Source organism: Dermochelys coriacea, chromosome 6 (genome assembly GCF_009764565.3).
Source record: "Dermochelys coriacea isolate rDerCor1 chromosome 6, rDerCor1.pri.v4, whole genome shotgun sequence".
Taxonomy (NCBI): domain Eukaryota; kingdom Metazoa; phylum Chordata; order Testudines; family Dermochelyidae; genus Dermochelys; species Dermochelys coriacea.
The window spans coordinates 97,359,242-97,382,938 of record NC_050073.1 but is presented as its reverse complement, the minus strand read 5'-3'; the positions used below and the strand labels follow the sequence as shown (position 1 = coordinate 97,382,938).

General features: G+C 42.5%; 1 protein-coding gene across 6 annotated transcripts in view; it reads left to right on the top strand.

Moving 5' to 3' along the window:
* TTC7B (tetratricopeptide repeat domain 7B) overlaps positions 1–16,963 on the top strand; it is a 343,610-nt gene extending 326,647 nt beyond the window's left edge. For all 6 annotated transcript variants that reach the window (XM_038406917.2, XM_038406919.2, XM_043517821.1 and 3 more), the window contains one exon: positions 15,931–16,963. In XM_038406917.2, coding sequence (XP_038262845.1) covers positions 15,931–16,152 — 222 coding nt within the window. In that variant the 3' untranslated portion in view covers positions 16,153–16,963. The remainder of the gene's footprint in view (positions 1–15,930) is intronic.
* The last annotated feature ends 6,734 nt before the right edge of the window (positions 16,964–23,697 follow it).

Sequence of the window (23,697 nt, the reverse complement as noted above, 5' to 3'; positions counted from 1 at the left end):
TCTTATTTCAGAGTAGCAGCCGTGTTAGTCTGTATTCGCAAAAAGAAAAGGAGTACTTGTGGCACCTTAGAGACTAACAAATCCGATGAAGTGAGCTGTAGCTCACGAAAGCTTATGCTCTAATAAATTTGTTAGTCTCTAAGGTACCACAAGTACTCCTTTTCTTTTTTTGTTTGTCTTAGTGATTGGCTGAACAAGAAGTAGGACTGAGTGGACTTGCAGGCTCTGAAGTTTTACATTGTTTTGTTTTTGAGTGCAAGTATATAACAAAAATACCCTACATTTGTAAGTTGCACTTTTATGACAAAGAAGTTGCACTACAGTACTTGTATAAGGTGAATTGAAAAATACTATTTCTTTTAAATATACAGTTTAAATATTTGTAATAAAAATAATATGCACTTTATATTCTGTGTTGTAATTGAAATCAATATTTTTGAAAATGTAGAAAAACATCCAAAATATTTAATAAATTTCAGTTGGTATTCTATTGTTTAACTGTGTGATTAAAACTGTGATTAATTTTTTTGAGTTAACTGTGACTAATTGGCAGCCCTCATTTTCACCTTTGATTCTTGCCTGAAAGAGTATGTGTATAATTCAATTCATTTCGGCCGGGTATTCAGTATGCCCATTGGCTGTCCCATCCATGGTGAGTACAGTCCTGGCAGGGGAAGGGGAAATATGGCACAAGGTGGTGGCGGGGGGAGAGTACACAGGCATATGTCTGGGCAATTGAACTGAATACTGGCAACATTCCCCATACACAGTGGTGACTTCAGTTGATATCTCACTCCTTAGCAGCAGGAGAAAAAAACTTTTGTAGTGATAATCAAGATGGCCCATTTAGACAGTTGACCAGGTGTGAGGATACTTTCCCCATGTTAAGTATCCTCACATGCTGATAATAGCTCATCTTAATTAATTAGCCTCTTCCAGTTTGTATGGTAACTTCCACCTTCTCTGTGTGTGTGTGTGTGTATCTATCTATCTATCTTCTTACTACATGTTCCATTCTATGCATCCAATGAAGTGGGCTGTAGCCCACGAAAGCTTATGCTCTAATAAGTTTGTTAGTCGCTAAGGTGCCACAAGTACTCCTGTTCTTTTTGTGGATACAGACTAACATGGCTGCTACTCTGAAATCTGAGGTTCTAGTGAATTCTACCCACATAGCTGCAGTGCTAGTGTCCAGAGGGGAATGGAATACTTTCCTACAGTGATCCTCCCTGTAGCTTTTGCAGCTATAATGGATATTGCTGTGATTATAGATATGGTGCTCTCCATATAGTTTCCAGATGTGGTTATAAAATTAAGTCATCTGTAAAATAACTTGCCTTTTCATTTAATCAGTAAAGGGCTTTGTTTGAGTACACTCGTTATAGTCAAATTAATTCTTACATCACACTATGCCTGTATGTTCTGTTGAAGCTGGTCTAGTACTGTTCACATCAGCTGTAAATGTAAATTATGATACAATGTCACAAGATTGTGAAGTGTAAAAAATAGAACCCAAAATAGCTTCAGTTTTGGTAAAAGCCATCGATCAGCTTTGTTTTTAAAAAAAATCACTTTCCATATTTTTTCTATTAACAACTGCAATGAATAATTAACCAAAAGGACGGGTCAATCATTTTCAAGAGTTTATAAACACACAGAGATGCACTAACAACCACTTGTGTTCATTATTGCATACTGGCAATATAAAGTTCAGTAAGTAATTACACCAAAGTTGTTCTTTTAAAAATATGTTGCCACGCAGCAGATGGTTTTTCCTAGCAACAGGTGTTTTGCAACAGGGGAAATAAGCTGGTATGTTTGGTGGCAGGGGAGAAATAACATGCTAGGATCAAGAGCTTACACAGAATATACAGCTAAATTTCTCAGTGTGATTGAATAATGAAAGCAAGAGAGGCAGGAATGGACATGCAGTGCAAACAATTGTTTAAAATAGATGATGAACCAATAAAATGTTGATTTCAGAGTAGCAGCCGTGTTAGTCTGTATTTGCAAAAAGAAAAGGAGTACTTGTGGCACCTTAGAGACTAACAAATTTATTTGAGCATAAGCTTTCGTTAGTCTCTACGGTGCCACAAGTACTCCTTTTCTTTTTGCAAATAAAATGTTGACTGCAGGCATTGTTTTGTTCATAAATAGTCTGCTTCCCTAGGTAAGTGATCACATACACTATTACAATATAATGCACCATATTCTCTTCATAACAGTCTCAGGATAAAAAAGCTGCTAAAAAAGTTAAGGAGGAATTCCTATGTGTGAATGTCATATAGCGAAGAACATCTTTTATTTCAAGATTATTTTTATTAGGAAAAGCAAGAGAAATTAGTAGACCAAAGTACAATTGGGAACACATGATTTATATTCCAATGCATCCCTTTTCTCTTTGCCAAAACTGATACTATGTTTTGAAACACTTTAAACATATACTGAAGGCTGATGTCACCCTTTTATTTAGTATGCACCTATAATTCAAAATCTCTGAAGGATGCTTTCTGGAGAAACACTATATGTTTACATTTAAATACTAATAACCAACCAAGTTGCCATTAAATGTAAAAAAAAAAAAAAATCACAATACTTCAAATCCACTCTAAATAAGCACATAGAAATGTAACAGATTTGATAAGTATGAGTCCTTTATTTGATAATAGTATGAAGCTAAAAATCAAAAAAGAGTCCTACTAAAAGTGGAAACTAGGTCAGATTGTAAAGAATGAATATAAACAACTAACACAAATATGTAGGACAAAATTAGAAAGGCCAAGGCATAAAACGAGATCAAACTAGCTAGAGACATAAACGGTAACAAGAAAACATTCTATAAGTACATTAGAAGCAAGAGGAAGACCAAGGACAGCGTAGGCCCGTTACTCAATGAGGAGAGAAAAATAATAACAGAAAATGTGGAAATGGCAGAGGTGCTTAATGACTTCTTTGTCTCAGTTTTCACCAAGAAGGTTGGTGGTGATTGGACGTCTAACATAATGAATACCAGTGAAAATGAGGTATTTTCAGAAGAGGCTAAAATAGGGAAAGAACAAGTTAAAAATTAATTAGACAAATCAGATATCTTCAAGTCACCAGGGTCTGATTAAATGCATTTTAGAATACTCAAAGAGCTGACAGAGGAGATATTTGAGCCATTAGCGATTATCTTTGAAAAGTCATGGAAGACTGGAGAGATTCCAAAAACTGAAAAAGGGCAAAAATAGTGCCAATCTATAAAAAGGGAAATAAGGACAACCCGGGGAATTACAGACGAGTCAGCATAACTTCTGTACCCGGAAAGATAATGGAGCAAATAGTTAAAGCAATCAATTTCCAAACATCTAGAACAGGGGTGGGCAAATGTTTTGGCCTGAGGGCCACATCGGGTTTCCAAAATTGTATGGAGGGCCAGTTAGGGGAGCTGTGTCTCCCCAAACAGCCAGGCATGTCCCGGCACCCACCTCCTATCTGCCCCCCCCTGCTTCTTGCCCCCTGATGGCTCCCCCAGGACTCCTGCCCCATCCAAACCCTCCCCCCCCTCGTCCCCTGACGGTCCCCTTGGGACTCCTACCCCATCCACCACCCCCTGCTCCCTGTCCCCTGACTGCCCCCTGCCACCCCATCTAACTCCTCCTCTCATTCCTGACTGCCCCCCGGGACCCCTGCCCCATCCAACCACCCCTTCTCCCTGTCCCCTGACTGCCCCTGGAACCCCTGCCCCAACTGCCCCCCGTCACCCCATCCAACCCCCCTTCTCCTTCCTGACTCCCCCCCACCCCATCCAACCCCCATTCCCTACCCTCTGACCGCCCTGACTCCTATTCACCCCCCCGCCCTCTGACCACCAACCCCCAAATGCCCTGCTCTCCATCCAACCCCCCCTGCTCTCTACTCCCTTACCACGTTGCCTGGAGCACCGGTGGCTGGTGGCGCTACAGCCATGCCACCCTGAGTACTGGGTCAGACCCCGGCTCTGCAACTGTGCTGCCCCACCGTCCAGAGCATTGTGTGGAGGAGGGGGGACAGCAGGCGAGGGGCCGGGGGCAAGCCTCCGGGACAGGAGCTCAGGGGCCGGGTAGGAGGGTCCCACGGGCCGTAGTTTGCCCATCTCTGATCTAGAAAATAATAAGGTGATAAGTGACAGTCAGTATGGATTTGTCAAAAACAAATTGTCAAACCAACCTGATAGCTTTCTTTGACAGGGTAACAAGCCTTGTGGATAGGGGGAAGCAGTAGACGGTGGTATATCTTGACTTTTGTAAAGGTTTTGATACTGTCTCGCATGACCTTCTCATAAACAAACTAGGGAAATGCGACCTAGATGGAGCTACTATAAGGTGGGTGCAAAACTGATTCCCAGAGATTAGTTATCAGTGTTTCACAGTCATGTTGGAAGGACATAATGAGTGGGGTCCCTCAGGGATCCGTTCTGGATCCAGTTCTGTTCAATATCTTCATCAGTGATTTAGATAATGGCATAAAGTGTACACTTATAAAGTTTGCGGACGATACCAAGCTGGAAGGGGTTGCAAGTGCTTTGGACTATATTAGCAGGAGTACATTCTGGGATGTATTAGCAGAAGTGTTGTAAGCAAGACACAAGAAGTAATTCTTCTGCTCTACTCCACACTGTTTAGGCCTCAACTGGAGTATTGTGTCCAGTTCTGTGCACCACAATTCAGGAAGGATGTGGACAAATTGGAGAAATTACAGAGACGAGCAACAAAAATGATAAAAGGTCTAGAAAACATGACCTATGAGGGAAGATTCAAAAAATTGGGTTTGGTTAGGTTGGAAAAAAGAAGACTGAGCGGGGACATAACAGTTTTCAAATACATAAAAGGTTGTTACAAGGAGGAGGAAGAAAAATTGTTTTTCTTAACCTTTGAGGATAGGACAAGGAGCAATGGGCTTAAATTGCAGCAAGGGAGGTTTAGGTTGGACATTAGGAAAAACTTCCTGTCAGGGTGGTTAAGCACTGGAATAAATTGTCTAGGGAGGTTGTGGAATCTCCACCATTGGAGATTTTTAAGAGCAGGTTAGATATATACCTCTCAGGGATGGTCTAGATAATACTTAGTCCTGCCATTAGTGCAGGGGACTGGACTAGATGACCTCTCAAGGTCCCTTCCAGTCCTATGATTTTATGAATTTAAATATATTTGAAGGCAACATAATTATATTACTGAGCAAATATACCTTAAATGAGTAGCTCTCAAAGTTATTGGATTGGGCCCCCTTCTTTGGGTCTGAAGTTATTTATGCTGCCCACCCACCCCACACAAATACATATATCACCACCCAGCTCTAAAGGCAGTGCCAAGCCAGCAGCGGCACAGAGGCACAGAAGTAAGGGTGGCAATGTGATGTACCGCTTTCACAGCAGACTTAGTGCCCCATTGCCACCCTTATTTCTGCGCTGCTGCTGCCATCCCTGCCTCCTGGATATGCACGGCCCCAGCCACCCAGGGCTGACAGCCAGAGCTCTTTTAAAAGAAAAAAAGGCAGACCACTCGCGTCTCCCGTGGGAGGCCCACCCCATAATTTGAGAACCGCTGCCTCGATCCAAAAGGAATCAGACCAATTTAATAAATTTAACTTAATTTTTCAAGACAAAAAATTTACTAATTTGGATTGTATTATAGATGGGTGAGTAAGAGATGGACATTTTGAGAGCGATCGTATTGTATGGAAAATAACACTGCAGAATAATCCAAGTCCAGTTTCTTGTTTGATTACAGGTTGTTTTTACTGAATCCTTAATTTCCACTGATGTGGATCTGAGTTTTTAATCTCATTTGTACAACACATCTGATTATAATAACAACAAACAAATTAAATGTTCCGTGTGCACTTGTTTCCAAAGGAAAGAACTAATAAATTATTTCCTGTAGAACTGCATATTTCCTTTAAAGAGAAAGGCCAACATATTTCATTACAAATACATCTGCTAAAAGGGAAATACAAAGTACATGGGTGAGGGAATACATGGAAATACCTTACTAATTTTATTTTAAACCTCAGTTCTCGTGCTTGTAGTAAAACACATGGAACAAAAGCAAAATCCTTACGATAACCATCATGTGATTTAAAAACATGCATGTTTCTGTCCCAACACATGGGAAAATCTCAGATTCTGGGAGGGGGTGATTTATGTTACATTTTTCGTACGTCATAGAAAACCTTATGTTTCTAGATATGTGCAACCAGGATTTCTGTTTTATGATTATAATACAGTACTGAAAAGTTTATGCTAGACCTTCAAGTTTGATAGATTTATTTGAAAATAACAGCAACGTAAATAAGATATGCAAATTAGATTGAAAAAGCAGTACACTTTTAGTGGTAAAAGAACCACATTCCACTTCTGAGTTCCATAAAATAGTTACAATTGCTGTGCATATGGGTTTGCTGTGCAGGTTTTGCATATTAAGTGATGTTCTGTAACTATATAATCAGATCATTCTTAGTTTTCATGGTTTTGAGTGAAGTTTTTTGTAGTGTGTTGCTGCACACAAATATAGATACTCAAGTCTTTTTTAGATGGTAATTTGCAAGGAAAACAACCAAAAGAACATTAGAGAATTGGTGAACCTAGTGGTGGTTTGGGTTTCATGAAACTTCTGTTAATTTTAATACTATTACTTTGAATTTCTATATCCCCTTCCATCTGGTGGTGTTAATGCTCTTTACTGGTGGCAATTTATTTAACTTCACAACTTATCTGTGAATTTGGCAAGTATTATCCTAGTTTTCCTGATGTGAAAACAGTGTGTGTGGCTTGCCAATGGTCACACAGTGAGTTTCTGTCAGCACTGGGAATGGGACCCAGATCTCCTGACTACCATTCCATTGCTCTAACCTTAAGAGCGCACACATTCTACTTCTGAGTTTCATAAAATAGTTTTTTCAATATGCTATTGTTCTGCAAAGAAAATTTATTTTCTGAGTGAGATACTTTTGAGTAAATGAAACCTGTGCTATAGAAACACAGATGTTCATTAGAGTAATTCTTGTCATGCTTCTAGGACTATCAAAGAAATAAAAATACAACAACCCAGAGCTCATGACATACCAAATGGAATTTGAAGCTCAGTAGTTCTTTTCCAGATCTTAAGCCCACATTTTTTTAAGTTTGGCAGAATGAGTTTCCCAGCCCTTCCCTGCTGTTCACTTTTTTTTTTTTTGGCTAATTATTTCCATTCCTCCAAGTGGGTAAGGTCCTTTCACAGCACACTTCAGAGGCAATTCATAGCTGTGGCCAGTATCATCTTCTCTCTGAAGCCGTCCTCCCCCCCCTCCACCCACCCCCGACACACACAGAGATTACCAGAACATATTATTCTGCAGCAGAAAAAATGGTTACTTACCTTCTCGTAACTGTTGTTCGAGATATGTTGTTCGTGTCCATTCCAATTAGGTATGCGCGCGCCACATGCACGGCAGCTGGAAGGTTTTTCCCCTAGCAGTATCCATCAGGTCAGTCCAAGCACCCCGTAAGGTCACGCCTTCATGGCGCTGGATTATGACCTTTGCCGACCTGCCACTCTGTCAATTCCTTCTTGCCGGCTGCTCCGACATCTGGTTAGGAGGGTGGGTATTGAAATGGACATGAACAACACATCTCGAAGAACAACAGTTATGAGAAGGTTAGTAACCATTTTTTCTTCTTCAAGTGCTTGTTCATGTCAATTCCAATTAGGTGATTGCAAAGCCCAAGTTTTGGAGGTGAGGTTGGAGCGCAAATGTTTGCTGATTGTAGCACCGCTCTGCTGAAGGCTGCATCATCTCTGGCCTGTTGTGTAATAGTGTAATGCGAAGTAAAAGTATATATTGATGGCCATGTTGCAGGTCTGCAGATCTCTTGTGTCGAACATGGGCCAGGAATGCCACTGATGATGCCTTCGCCCTTGTGGAGTGCACTTGATATAGAAGGCTTATACCCACCTAACATCTGCCTAACTCCCAACGAATGCAGTTTCTGTTCCCTGCTGCTTGCGTGCAGCTTGGAGTAGAAAACTGGAAGGAAGATATCCTGGTTCAAGTGGAACTGAGAGATAACCTTAGGGAGAAAAGCGGGATGCAGCCTGAGCTGGATCTTATCCTTAAAGAACACCATGTAAGGAGGCTCAGATATTAGGGCCTTGAACTCAGACACCCTCCTGGCTGATGTTATCACTACTTCCTGGAACGCCACCTTGTATGAGAGGTACAGCAACAAACATTTAGCCAACGGTTCAAAGGGTATCCCCATTAGTCTGGAAAAGGACTGAGTTAAGGTTCCAGGCTGGGACTGGCTGTCGCACCTGAGGATATAGTATGTTGAGACCATTTAGGAAACAACTAACCACAGACAAGACTAACTTGGCAAAGACCAACTATACCTGGGTGGAAGGCCGAGATAGCAGCCAGATGGACCTTTATTGATGACAGAGAAAGCCCTTGCAGTTTGAGATGGAGGAGATAGTCCAATATTACACGTATTGACAAACATGCTGGAGATCGGAGGAATTGGGAAGACCAAATTGTGAATTTTTTTATTTGGCCAGGTAGGTAGCCTTAGTGGAGGGTTTCCTACCGCCCGGGAGGACTTCCCTGACCGGACCCAAACAGGCAAGCTCCATCAGGTTTAACCATGGAGCTTGCACGCTGTGAGGTGAATCAACTCAAGATTAGGGTGCTGGAGATGGCCATGATCCTGAGTTATTGGGTCTGGGAAGAGCAGTAATGTGATTGGGTTGCCCATAGACATTTCCAGGAGGGATGTGTACCAGTGCTGGTGGGGCCAGGCTGGAGATATCAATATCACTGAGGCCTCATCCCTTTGAACCTTGAGGAGCACCTTGTGAACGAGAGGCATGAGAGGGAACGCGTACAGAAGGGGTCTCTTCTAGGGAAGGAGGAACACATCTGCAATGGAGCCCGGGCTATGAATCAGGAATGAGCAAAATTGCAGGCACTTCCTGTTGTGCCATGTGGTGAACAAGTCTATGTGGGGGAAATCCCTACTTATGGAAGATGGTATTCATGACATCCGGGTATAGGGACCACTAGTGTCTGTGAAAGGACCTGCTGAGATAGTCCGCCAACTCGTTCTGTACTCCAGGAAGGTATGATGCCTCCCAGTGTATTGAGTGAGCTATGCAAAAGTCCCACAGGCTGAGGGCTTCCTGGCACAGGGGAGAGGAGCACACATCCCTCTGTCTGTTCATATAAAACATCACTGTTGTATTGCCCATCATAACTTGTACATATTTGCCCTCCAGGTGAACTTGGAATGCCTGGCCTACAAGAAGGATCGCTCTCAGCTCTCTGATGTTGATGTGGAGTGAATGCTCCGCTTGGGACCAGAAGCCTTAAGTTCTGAGGTCTCCAAGGTGTGCTCCCCATCCTAACGCTGACACATCCACCACCCGCGAGAGGGAAGGTTGCGGTCTGGCAAAGGGGATACGTGCACAGACCTCCTGAGGGTTGAGCCACCATAGGAGGGACTCGAGGACCGGACGAAGAGAAGTGACGACCTTGTCTAGACAGTCTCGAACTGGCTGATACACTGAAGTTAACACGCCTGAAGAGCCAGAGCCTTAATCTGGCGTGCTGCACCACATAGGTACAAGCAGCCATGTGTCCCAGAAGTTTTAGGCGACTCCTTGTTGTGGTAGTAGGGAACTGTATGAGGCTTCTTATTAAGTCACACAGGAATAGGAAACGCGACTCCGGGAGGTATGCCTTTGCCTGCATAGAGTTCAGCATTGCCCCTATAAACTCTATTCTCTGAGTGGGGGCTAGGATTGACTTCTGTACATTCAGTAGAAGGCTAGGTCATCAAAAGTAGCTCTTAGGAAGCTCACTTGCACATTGGAACAACCCTTGATTAGCCAGTCATCGAGGTATGAAAACACCTGCACCTGGCTCTTGTGCAGGAAAGGAGCTATGACTGCCATGCACTTGGTAAATACTCGAGGAGCCGCTGACAGGCCAAATGGAAAGATTGTGAACTGATAATGATTATGGTTCATCACAAACCTGAGGTACCTTCTGTGGGATGGCTTGATTGAAATGTGAAAGTAAGTGTCCTTCAAATCGAGGGGGGTATACTAGTCTCCTGGATCCAAGGAAGGGATAATGAAGGCCAAAGAGACTATGCGGAATTTCAGTTTCTTCATGAACTTCTTGAGCTCTCGCAGGGTCTAGAATGGGCCTGAGGCTGCCTTTGGGTTTCAGTATTAGGAAATACCAGAAATAAAAACCCTTGCCCTTCAGTTCCTGAGAAACCTCTTCCACTGCACCCAACGTTAGGTGCAAGTGCACCTCCTTTGTGAGGAGTTGATCACGAGAGGGGTCCCTGAAGAGGGATGGGGAAGGGAGGTGGAAGGGTGGGTGGGTGGGCAGAGAACTGAAGGGAATATTCCCTTTCTACCATGAGGAGTACCCAGCAATCCAATGTAATACGGGCCCACGCAGGGTCGAAAGGGGATAGTCAGCATGGGAATGTGAGGCAGAGTGGATCCAGTGTTTGGACTGGTGTATTACCCCCATGCGTACCTTCAAAAGGTTTGCTTCTGGCTGGAGGATTGTTTGGTCTGACCAGAGACCTGGCCTGATGACAGGTGAGGCCTCTTCTGTTATTCCTATTCCACCACCAAGAAAAATCCTGCCTGTTTTGAGGATGGTAAAAATGAGGCAGGGGCTGCAGCTTAAAATGTTTGTTGATTAGCCGGAGTGAGGAAGCCAAGGGTCTTGAGTGTGGCCCTGGAGTCCTTAAGGCTATGAAGCTGTGAATCGGTCTTTTCTGAAAAGAGGGTGAAGCCCTCAAAGTGGAGGTCTTGGTTGTTTGCTGCACCTCATATGGAAGCCCTGAAACTTGTAGCTAGGAGCGCCCCCTCATGGCTATCCCCAAGGCAATGGTGCAGGTGGCCGCATCTGCTACGTCAAGGGCTGCCTGCAACGATGATCAGGCAATGAGCTTGCCCTCCTCTACCAAGAAGGAAAACTCTGCCCAGGAGTCCTCTGGCAACAACTCCGTGAACTTGGCCATCGCTCTGCAGAAGTTGTAATTATACCTGCTGAGGATGGCCTGGTGGTTGGCTATATGGAGCTGGAGCCCCCAGTGGAGTACATTTTCCTCATAAAGAGGTCCAGCTTTTTTGCCTCCCGATTTTTTGGGAAGGGGCCCTGGTATCCTTGGCACTCTTACTCATTTGCCGCAGCTACCACCAAGGAGTCCAGCAGAGAATGGATATACAGATGTTCGTACCCCTTTGAGGGAACAAAGTACTTTCATCTATTCCTCTTTGCCATTGGTGGCAAAGAGGCAGGGGTCTGCCACAGAGTTTCAGTGGTATCACAAATAGTTTTGATGAGTGGCAGAGCAATACAGGAGGGTGGGCGACTCATGGGAGAGACACAAAGGGGGGCACCAGCTAAAGTGGGGCACGTGCCATTGGGGCTGGCGCACTGTGCATCAAAGATGAGGTGCTCGATGCCGGCTCTTCTGATCTGGGGTCCAAGTGTAGATGAAGCGCCTCCTCCATCAGGAGGATCTTGAGACTCTGGTCCCTCTCCTTTTGCATCCTCGGACGGAACCCCCTGCAGATGTTGCAGCATTCTTTCTGGTGGCTTTCTCCCAAACACTTCAGACAAGAAGTGTGTGGGTCGCTCCTGGGTATAAGCTTGCCATGTGCCACGCAGGGTTTAAAGCCCAGCATGCCCCGTTACTGGAAGAAAGGGGAGGGGGGAACCCCCAAATGAAACGCATAGAAGACTACACTAACTACTATATGATCTAACTATATACACAAGTTGAAAGTTCAAACTGCTAAGAGAGATGCTTGCCGAAGCAAGAGACGCAAGCATTCCAGCAAACTGTCACATGCGGTAAGAAGGAACTGAGGGGATGGCAGGTCAGTGGGGCCCTATATCCAGCACCACAAAGGCGCGTCCCCAGGGGGTACCTGGACCAACCCGACGGCTACTGCTGGGGAAGAACCTTCTGGCTGCCGTGCACATACACCTAATTGGAATTGACATGAACAAGCCCTCGAAGAAGAACTGGCATTCACAGCTTCTGCCCTGACTGCTGTGCTCTTGAATTCATATTTTCTTGTGCCTGTGCCTCCACTGGTTTCTTCTTCCCCTCCTAGTTTGTTTATTATTTCATCTGTTCTTTGTCTCTGTTCTTCTCCATTCTTGTCCCAGAGTTTTCCAGGCCACAAGGGAAGCCAAGATGCTCACTTAGCACCAAGTGGACACAGAGGAAGCTAAAATGGCTCTCCCATTGAGAATGGCTCTTGTTCCAGATAGAACAAGACAACTCAGTCAGTGGTCAAATCTCCAGCTCTCATGAGTAGAGACCATTCAGAGAAATATAAGTCTCAGTGCACCAAGGTTCCATCACTGAAGAGAAGAGCTACAGTATTTCTTTGAAGTGTTCCCAATTATAGTGATTCCACTGCTAGTCTTGCAGTGTTTAATGTTTTTCTTAAAACCCCAGCTCTGGAGACAAGTGACTGTGATAATTTCAGCTTTCATTGCTTAAAAATAAACTTCTAGCCCTTGGGGTTGCAAAGAAAAACTTGAAGACATGAATGCTAAGTGCTCAAAAGCCAGAAAACAAACAAAAAAGCCCAAAAGCTATTTTCTTTTTACTTTCTTGACTTACTAATCAATATCATGGGGGGTTTTTTTGTAACAGCTGGAATTGACTTTACTGTCTCTGTTCATCTCAGGAAATGAGGCACAGTATTTGTCAAGGGGGCAAGTCACAGCAGCCTTGAGTCCCCCAGAAGCTCCAAAGCTAAGATGATTCTCCCTGAAGTGTTTACATGGTGTAGGGCCATAGTAGGGGAGAAGACAGATATATTTCCCCCTTTCCTAACAAAGTGGCCTCCCCAGAAGAAAGCATAGTGCACATTTTTGAATCCAGTTCTTTCTCTGTAGATCTGGAAAGAACAAGACTGTCCCTGGAAAATATTAATAGGTGTGCTAGACTCCTTCCAAAGCCAAGAGAAGATATGATCCTTGCCCCAAGGATCTTACAACCTAGTATTAGTCATGATACAGTAATGAGTAGCAATGGGGAGGGAAAATGTGGGGTAACAAATCTGATGAAGTGAGCTGTAACTTACCAAAGCTTATGCTCAAATAAATTTGTTAGTCTCTAAGGTGCCACAAGTCCTCCTTTTCTTTTTGCGGATACAGACTAACACGGCTGCCACTCTGAAATAAGATTATGTGATTACTCAACCAGGTCTAGCACATGGCAAGTTTAAGGATGTTTTGTTATTACATTCAGTCTAAATAGATGTCTTAATTATCAGCATTTGAGTAGGCCTGGAGACAACAGTGGATCATAGGGAGGGGCTTGAATTATTATTATATATTTGTCCTGCAGTAGTATTAGAGCTCCAATAAATGAATGGGGCCCTGTTATGCTAAGCATTGTACAGACTTATAATTAAATACCATCCATGGGCTGGTGGATTTGAGAGAAAACTCAAAACAGTATTTTGTGCATATTGGGAAGTGTAAAATAAATCATGAAAATGATTATGAAGGAAGCAGACAAACAGAATATTGTGGCCTGGTTTCATTGGCAGAGCAGTGGGCAGAAATGATCTGATAAGAAGCAAGGTTGTGCTCCTTGATATAATCAGAATATAGGGAGACCTCAGTCTGTTTAGTATTCAGATTAGTATTCCATGATTTAGGCAAGGCCCATGTTCAAATTGGGTTCAGTTCTGAGCTTTCCCAGGCTTGGGATGTAGTGTTCTGGGGATTCAGTGCTTTAGAAGAACTGAGTTCAGCTAACATTGACTATAGTCAAAATATTCCAAAACCCAGCACTAGCAAATTCTGGAGATTGTAAAGTCCCCAAGACTATGTTGTGCTGTAGTTTGCACATAACTAAATTAAGAGACCAGTAGAAAAGATAGAGCAGAGGAGACCAGCATGTAGGTCCTGGGAACCTCAGCGGCAAGAAGGAGATCCTGTAACACTGGAGATTGACTGATTAGCCAATTTTTATTAAACTGGTTAAAAAAAAAAAAAATCTGAGTGTAGTATAATTGGTTTGGGGTACCCCTGCAAAAATTGGATATTCCCAGTAAACTCTGGCATCTGGTCTCCCTTTTAGATGAGTTTATGATGAGTCAGAAGACTGACAATGGGATATGAAGCCTTTTATCTGTAGATCACAGGTTTCATTTTAGCCTATGTCTATCGCTGCCAAATGTTATAGCAATCTTTTCTGATGCCCTATATGAAATGAGTCTGTAATCTCAGTCTACTGGGTTCCAGTGAACAGGATTCATCATCATAAAAACAACCACCAAAATCTTTGTTGGCAGTCACAGCAGAGAGGCCAATGAGTGAATGGGCCTGGAGATTGAACTATTCTTTGTCTCTGTAAGGTGGTACCCTCCAGGCCTAACATGCCTTGGTGGGCATCGTGTGAAGACTTACCTTTGTTACTGCCCATATAATAGCTGTTCTGTGAATAAACAATTAACTTCTGTCTCCAGTGTTGCCAATGCAGTATCCTTCACAAGCATCAAGTACCCTAACATCTTAAGTAAAACTTAGCTACCAAACAATTGCTGTCAGTATTTAACTGCCGTAGCATATAATCAGAAAACAAATTATGTGCTCTTTTCATAGAAAGTAATTGCAGATTTGATGTAATGTGTTTTAGTCTATACCCCTATCAATCAGGCTACTACATCTACAAGACCATGTTGCTTCCTTTGGTCTAGAAAAGTACAGTTTATTTTTTTAAAACAAGTTGGCAAATGGGATCTGGCATATTGAAAATACACACACACACACACACACAATTTTTCATGTACAAAGTACTAGCGTTTTTAACTAGGATAGAATACGCACAGCTTCCAGAAGGATGATTTCTGTAAATGAATTGGGAAGAGAAGCTTATATCTGCAAATCAAGTACCTTGTATCATTCACTTTGGTGGTAGTAAGTTATAATTTGAGAATGCTACACTAAACAAGCTTAGTGCAGAAAACATCCATAGACTCCTTCCTGCCTCACTTTTTCTGAATTAATTTTATGGTCTAATTTTCAAAACTCTCTCTTGGAGGGAGAATACCATCCCAAGAACAACTGCCTTGTTTGTGGTAAGTTAAACCACTGATCACCATCCCTGGGAGTACTTACTCACTTGACAACTCAAACAATGAAACTGCAGTACCTCCATGACAGCAGAGCCATTAGACTGTTAGAAATTAACTGTCTTTGCATTTCTGCATTAAACCCATTGCTGAAATTATTTTATTTGCTTTCTTCTTCATGAATTTGTTCGCAACAGTCAAGCATTGAAAAGTTGTATTATATTGTACAGTTAATAGTCAGCTTACAATAGAGTTTAATGTAGTTGGCAGGGGAGAGAGTGAGTAATTCAAACTCCAGAAATTTTCAATGGATGGTTAAACAATTGCACAGAATCTCTACCCTCTTCAGTTACTTTTATACCCATTTGGTGCTCATGAAGGTGTGGCGACTAATTGTTTACAGCCAGCTTATACAGCTCTGCCAGTTCTCTTCAACGTGAATTTAAGAACACCCTATTTCATTCCTGTACTACTTCTTAGCAATAATTCTTCACCATGCTACTGAGATTTTATAAAATAGACCAATATGCTCAGATGATTCAGATCACTCCACCACACTCATTTTCACTTACAATCAAAAGCAGAATTTGAACCCAGGTTTATAAAGCAGAGATGGTGAAATGCATTAATCCACTTGACTCATCTAGCCATTTTCACTTCTTTCAATGCTACTAGATATAACTTGGGTCTGGTAAAAGTCCTATTAAAAGAGTCTTGTTCATGTTACTACTGCTAGTGTTCAGTACTTAATGTTGGTGATCTCAGCCACTTCTGCATTTTCTTTATTTTATTGCAGGCTCTGATACTTCACCAATTAGGACGCTATAGTTTGGCTGAGAAGATTCTCAGAGATGCTGTCCAGGTGAATTCTACAGCCCATGAGGTTTGGAACGGTCTTGGGGAGGTTCTACAAGCTCAGGGCAATGATGATGCAGCAACAGAGTGCTTCCTGACATCATTAGAACTTGAAGCCAGCAGCCCAATCGTCCCTTTTACCATCATTCCACGAATTCTCTGAGATAATATCTTGATTACAGAGTTTATCATGTTTCAAGTTTTGGATTTGAGAGTGAGGAAACACAACATACAGGTCTCTTTGATAACGCAGCTTGGTTTCAGAGGTAACAGAAAACCCCACAAAATTTGTTAACTATTGTGGGGAACCTGACAAAGCATTGAAGTGATACGATATTTTAATGTTAGTGAGGAAAAAATGACTAACCAAAAACAAATCACCTCTCATAGATCACCTACATTTTTTCCCATGGTAGTTATGAAACCTGATTATATTGTTCTAATAGATAATGTGCCATATTTCATTAGGTGACATCTGAGTATTATGTAAAAATTATAATGGAATCCACCACCAAATGTAGAATAATATATTTGAATTAAAATTCAGTGGCAGAGCAGACTATTTTTAACAAGCCTGGCATGAAAACCTTTCTCTCTCCTCCTCCGTCTCAACCCCTCTTGGCCTAAAGTCAAACTGTGAATTTTCAGTTTTCCATCTCTATACTAGTCCAGGCCAGAAAATCAGTTGAAGAGTTCTTGGTTTTGGTTGTTAAAAACTGTGATGTGTGTGGCTAATTGTTATCTTTACTTAGAACAAAGGCTGAGTACAAGAATATTTATATTTTACCAATGTATGCCTGCTACAAAAAAAGAAAATATTCGTTATTTAAGTGTAACTTTTTTATGTGAATTCAGAGTTTATTTATCGATGGAAATATGTAAAAAGACGCTTCAAATGGAATATTTACTGACATTCCTTATACATTACTCACACTTGGAAGATTATGTTAATAATAAAAAGATTTTTAAATGGCCCCCATGGTTGTCCTCTGTTTGAAAACGCAATGAAAGGAAGTGGAAATGGTAACTTGTGCATGCAGCTCATTGATGTTGGGCCTGTGGGAGACCATCTGGCTTTGAGAGATCACCTTAAGCACTGTTTATGTGCAGTGAGGTCAAGAGAAAAAGGGGCACATCAGATATCTTTACCTAGTCTTCTAGTCTTGTAAAATATCTCCCCCCCCCCGCTTTTTTCCCCCAGTGGATAGAAAAATCTTCACTCCAACCCATGGTAAATGCACACACAGAGTTAATTTGGACCAATATAAAAAATTTAAAATCAACCCAGTTATACAAGACACTTTTGAAAACAAAGTGTTAGGAATCAGAGACCTCATTGGTCTGTCTGCCATACCATATCTGACTGTCTTCATGCCTTAACAGAAATATTCATTAAATAATACTTCGCTACATTGATTGATATGTTAGAAAGGTATATAAATTGATATCTGCCATGAGTACTTGGATTTCTCTCTTTTTGGACTTCATAACCCTGCCATATATTCACACAAAGAATTCTCAGCCCTATTCTGAAGTTTCCTTTACCTGTACCCCTACAGTATTTGGAAAGACTATCTTAAATGTTTCTCCACAGCTTTCACCATCCTTTGCAGCTATCTCACAAAGATCTCACACTCATTGTCTTGTGGCATGTTATTAGCATGGCAGTGGCAGCAATTGTGCCAGGTTGTTAGTGGACAGAAGTGTTTGCCAGAGCTTCTGCGGGGGGAAGTGGATAAGAATCATCTACAGTTGCTTCACAGAAAAGAGCCAGTCCCTAACAGACTCATCCACCTCTTCGTCCTACTATGGGGCAGATGTTGAATCTGGGAAATTTTCCAGATTCCTCATGAAGCGAGGTGAGCGATGGTGCTTGTACAAAGCATTGCTTCCTTCAGTCTGTCACTCACCCACAGGAAGTGATTTTAAAGTGTTCAGCATATGCATAAGATAGTGGATGACTCTGGCAAATACTTTCTCTAGAGCAGACAGAGGACCTTTACTGACACTTCTGTTTCTTCCATGTACATTCTAGCGTTTCCTAACAGTAGGAGACCCAAGCTAGCCCCATGCTCAGTGGTGCACTGATTTTTTTTTCTTTCTATCTCATGTGGCCGATGAGATTGAGGTAGCTTTCAAATTTTACCTGTTAGCTTAATCCTTAGAACACACATCCTCTGTAAAGTGCACTGTTATACTGTGTAGCTCCCAATTCACAAACCCAGGCGTAACCCTCCCAGCCACAGTCAGCCCAGAAACATCACATTACTCCTTCCCTTTTCCAGCTCCCCTTCTCCCGTTTGCTTTCGTCTCTTGACAAGACATGGTCCTGTTTTCTCTTCCTTGGCAACAGGCCTAGGCAATGTCCTAATCATCCCTCCATGTCATCTGCCTGCTGCTGAACCCTCCAAGTAGCTACAGCTCACAATGTATACTGTCTGTGACTCCTTTCAGCTCCTAAAACATGTTTTTTCTGAAGGTTCTGTTCTATTCTGTAAAGTGACAGTATTAAACTGACAAGGTGGGGGAAGTAAAGTTAAAATGGCATCTTGGAATTCTAGATTTATTTTGTCTAATTGCCTATGAAAATTTGCTCAGTTTTCAATTAAAATGACACTTTTCCCTGACCAACAACCCTCATACTAAACCTGGGCTATTACCTTCTCTCTCATCACCATCAGTAATAAAGGTCCTGTAGGCCAAATTATGTCTTCAGTATCACCTGTGAAACCCCACTGCATCCAAATTATGTTCTGTTAGCACTGCTCCAGTTTCATAGATTCACAGATACTAAGGTCAGAAGGGACCATTCTGATCATCTAGTCCGACCTCCTGCACAGCGCAGGCCACAGAATCTCACCCACCCACTCCTACGAAAAACCTCACCTATGTCCTCAAATCGTGGTTTAAAGACTTAAAGGAGCAGAGAAGCCTCCCTCGAGTGACCCGTGCCCCATGCTACAGAGGAAGGCGAAAAACCTCCATGGCCTCTCCAATCTGCCCTGGAGGAAAATTCCTTCCCGACCCCAAATATGGCGATCAGCTAAACCCTGAGCATATGGGCAAGATTCACCAGCCAGATACTACAGAAAATTCTTTCCTGGGTAACTCAGATCCCATCCATCTAATATCCCATCTCAGGGGATTAGTCCTATTTACCCTGAATATTTAAAGATCAATTACTTACCAAAAATCACATTATCCCATCATACCATCTCCTCCATAAACTTATCGAGTAGAATCTTAAAACCAGATAGATCTTTTGCCCCCACTGTTTCCCTTGGAAGGCTATTCCAAAACTTCACTCCTCTGATAGTTAAAAACCTTCGTCTGATTTCAAGTCTAAACTTCCTGGTGGCCAGTTTATACCCATTTGTTCTTGTGTCCACATTGGTGCTGAGCTTAAATAATTCCTCTCCCTCTCCTGTATTTATCCCTCTGATATATTTATAGAGAGCAATCATATCTCCCCTCAACCTTCTTTTAGTTAGGCTAAACAAGCCAAGCTCCTTAAGTCTCCTTTCATAAGACAAGTTTTCCATTCCTCGGATCATCCTAGTAGCCCTTCTCTGTACCTGCTCCAGTTTGAATTCATCCTTTTTAAACATGGGAGACCAGAACTGCACACAGTATTCTAGGTGAGATCTCACCAGTGCCTTGTATAATGGTACTAAAACCTCCTTATCCCTACTGGAAATGCCTCTCCTGATGCATCCCAAAACCGCATTAGCTTTTTTCACGGCCATATCACATTGGCAGCTCATAGTCATCCTATGATCAACCAATACTCCAAGGTACTTCTCCTCTTCTGTTACTTCTAATTGATGCGTCCCCAACTTATAACTAAAATTCTTATTATTAATCCCTAAATGCATAACCTTACACTTCTCACTATTAAATTGCATCCTATTAGTATTACTCCAGTTTACAAGGTCATCCAGATCCTCCTGTATAATATCCCGATCCTTCTCTGAATTGGCAATACCTCCCAGCTTTGTATCATCTGCAAACTTTATTAGTACACTCCCACTTTTTGTGCCAAGGTCAGTAATAAAAAGATTAAATAAGATTGGTCCCAAAACCGATCCCTGAGGAACTCCACTGGTAACCTCCCTCCAACCTGACAGTTCGCCTTTCAGTAGGACCCGTTGCAGTCTCCCCTTTAACCAATTCCTTATCCACCTTTTGATGTTCATATTGATCCCCATCTTCTCCAATTTAACTAATAATTCCCCATGTGGCACGGTATCAAATGCCTTACTGAAATCTAGGTAAATTAGATCCACTGCATTTCCTTTATCTAAAAAATCTGTTACTTTTTCACAGTTAATTGAAGGCTTAGAGTATTATATATATTATTATATATATAGTATTGTTAGTGGCATCTAGGAGCCACATATATACATAATTCACCCTACACATAGATTCATAGATACTAAGGTCAGAAGAGACCATTCTGATCATCTAGTCCGACCTCCTGCACAGCGCAGGCCACAGAATCTCACCCACCCACTCCTATGAAAAACCTCACCCATGTCTGAGCTATTGAAGTCCTTAAATCATGGTTCAAAGACTTCAAGGAGCAGAGAAGCCTCCCTCAAGTCAACCATGCCCCATGCTACAGAGGAAAGCGAAAAACCTCCATGGCCTCTCCAATCTGCCCTGGAGGAAAATTCCTTCCCGACCCCAAATATGGCAATCAGCTAAACCCTGAGCATATGGGCAAGATTCACCAGCCATACCCAGGAAAGAATTTTCTATAGTAACTCAGATACAATCCATCTAATATCCCATCTCAGGGGATTTGGCCTATTTACCCTGAATATTTAAAGATCAATTACTTACCAAAATCCCATTATCCCATCATACCATCTCCTCCATAAACTTATCGAGTAGAATCTTAAAACCAGATAGATCTTTTGCCCCCACTGCTTCCCTTGGAAGGTTATTCCAAAACTTCACTCCTCTGATAGTTAAAAACCTTCGTCTGATTTCAAGTCTAAACTTCCTGGTGGCCAGTTTATACCCATTTGTTCTTGTGTCCACATTGGTGCTGAGCTTAAATAATTCCTCTTCCTTTCCTATATTTATCCCATTTACACGATTATTACTGGTGAGTCGGAGAAGAAAAATAGCCAGCTTTACTCTGCACCCAATTTGAGTTTTCAGGGCAAGATGGATTAAAAAAAAATTGTATTTGTAAATTTGCCAATTTGTCAAAATCTTGGAAATCTTTTCTGAAACCTGCCTAGGTTTCTAGGGCTTTCAGGCTCTCTGTTAGCTTGCAAGGCACACTCCCTGGAAATCCTGACTCCCAGACATGCAGCTCCTTGACAACCTTGCTTTCAGGGTCCCTGGCTCTAGGGCAGCCCACCAGGCGGGCTGCCTCTGAGTCGGGGCTCCCAGGGTTTCTCACATCCCCAGCTCACATTGCATTGCATGTTGAACTTGAAAACTTTGGGGTTTTGTTCAAATCTGAATGAAACAAAATTTTGAAATCACAAATTTCTCTGCAAAAGATTCTCATTCTCCTCCCAGCTCTATTCATATCATACAAAAGCCAAACTCTGACCCCCACAATGCCATTTTTACAGTCATTCAGCAACAACTGAAGTCAGTACTTTTTCTGAATGGAGTTCACAAGACAGGAGAGCAACAAAGAACATAGCTCCTCAGCTAGTGAGGGAGTGCTAATTGAATCCTGACTGATTGGGAAGCCAGAAGCAATCACCTTCTAAGTGCATTGTTTCATGGAACTGTAGACATAAAAATCTGTTTAAGATAGGAAAGGGTTAATATGCTTGAAATGTGATGACAGTTTATTTTGATTGTGTTTTTTTTAAATAAAATGCATTCAGAGCAGACAGTTTCAGTCAAATCACTTGAAATGGGCATTACTGTACCACACTTCATCCAAGGATAGATTAAACTTCACAAGACTGCTCCAAGCCAGGTACAGAACATTGATGTCATTTTACAGATGGATAAACTAGATCCATGAGATCTTAAGTCTATAGCGGCAAGTTGAACATAGTCTTGACTCCCACTCATCTGTTCAAATACAGCCTCCACATAAAAAGAAAAGGAGGACTTGTGGCACCTTAGAGACTAACACATTTATTTAAGCATAAGCTTTCGTGAGCTACAGCTCACTTCATCGGATGCATGCAGTAGAAAACCTAGCCTCCACATAAATTCACATTCTCCATATGAAATCATCACCATGTTGGAAGGTCTCTGGAATGATTGTTAGCTGCAATAGCAGCTAGTGATAATTGACGGTGAGATGCCAGGGTAAGGGAAGATGCCATTAAAGAGGCCAGTCAGTGGTTCTCTCACTCTTTCCCATGCCAGGACCTACCATCTCCCTTGTAGCCAGTATTTACACTTGATCCCTTCCCCTTCAAAGACCAACCGGGCTGAGAATCCATGGCTTCTCAAACACCACCCTTTAAAAATATGGGTCCCAAATAACATTCAAAGGCCCACTCTGGTCTATAGAGGTTCTTACCCCACATGTATAAACTGTAGTATCTGAGGGCTACATTCACAAAAGAATGTATCTGCCAAAATCCCAGGATCAGGTCCCACTAGCATTCACAGCTCCCCGCTCATCTGCTATTGAACCACCTAATCTTGCTGAGCACCTACATATTTGCCATAAACATTCCCCCAGCACATGCACGCTAGTTCCAGGCCAGGCATCTGGCAGCCTGCTGCCCAGCGCAAGTCAGTGTACAATATGCATTCCTCTGCCTAACTCAGCTGCAGGGCCCAATCCAGTGAGTATGCTTGGACCTCACTACTGGTGTGAGTGAGCTTGCACAAAAAAGGTGAGCTTGCATAAAAAAAGCTGTGTGGGGCCAAGAATCATTGGGCCAGGGAGAGTGTGCGAATGAAGCTCTAGGCTGGTGGTTACAGCACTCATGTGGGAGACCCCGGAGCCAGCCCTCCCCCATGCTAATGACTTAACCACAGTGAAACAGCTTCAACAGGAGACACTCGGGGAGCACCACAGCAGACATTTCCCAGAGCCCTCACCTGAGAGGTGGCAGATGCCTGGTTAAATCCCTTCTTCCTCAGGCAGAGAGGGAGACTTGAATTTTTTTTGGGGGGGGGTTGTCTTCCATATGCCAGGTGAGTACCCTAACCACTGGGGTAAAAGATCTGTTGGGAGGCTGCTGCTTCTTCCCTGGCTTTTTGCTAAAACAGTGCTTTCCCCAAGCTTCAGTTTCTTTCTTGCCCTGAGCACCTTACCATAGTGCATTAAAGCAACATGACTAGCAGCTGTCATAAAGTTTGTTCTCTCAGCCGCTCCCTTGAGGGAGAAGTGTGTGCAATAGAATGTCCATCAGCGTTGATGGACCATTAGGAGGAACAATAAGACTTTGAAGATACTAATCTCTCCTTCCAGAGAGGCGTCCTGGGCCGTAGAAGGTGGTCCTGTCACCTACTAGAGCAGGTGGTCCTGTCACCTGGTACTAAACACCATCTTGGACTTCTAGTAATTTTCCATTAAAAGCAGGGGGCGGTAAACAAAAGTTTCCAGCCTTAGGTAAATCGTATTTAAGGCTGGGGAGTAAGGCAAACAGGACTCCTCTCCATTGTCTTCCTGCCCACCAAGAAAGCTTGCTGAAAGTACCTGAAGAGACAAAGGAATTGAGCAGTGGGAAAGGCAAGGACTGAGTCCAGACTAAGACGGGAGTCT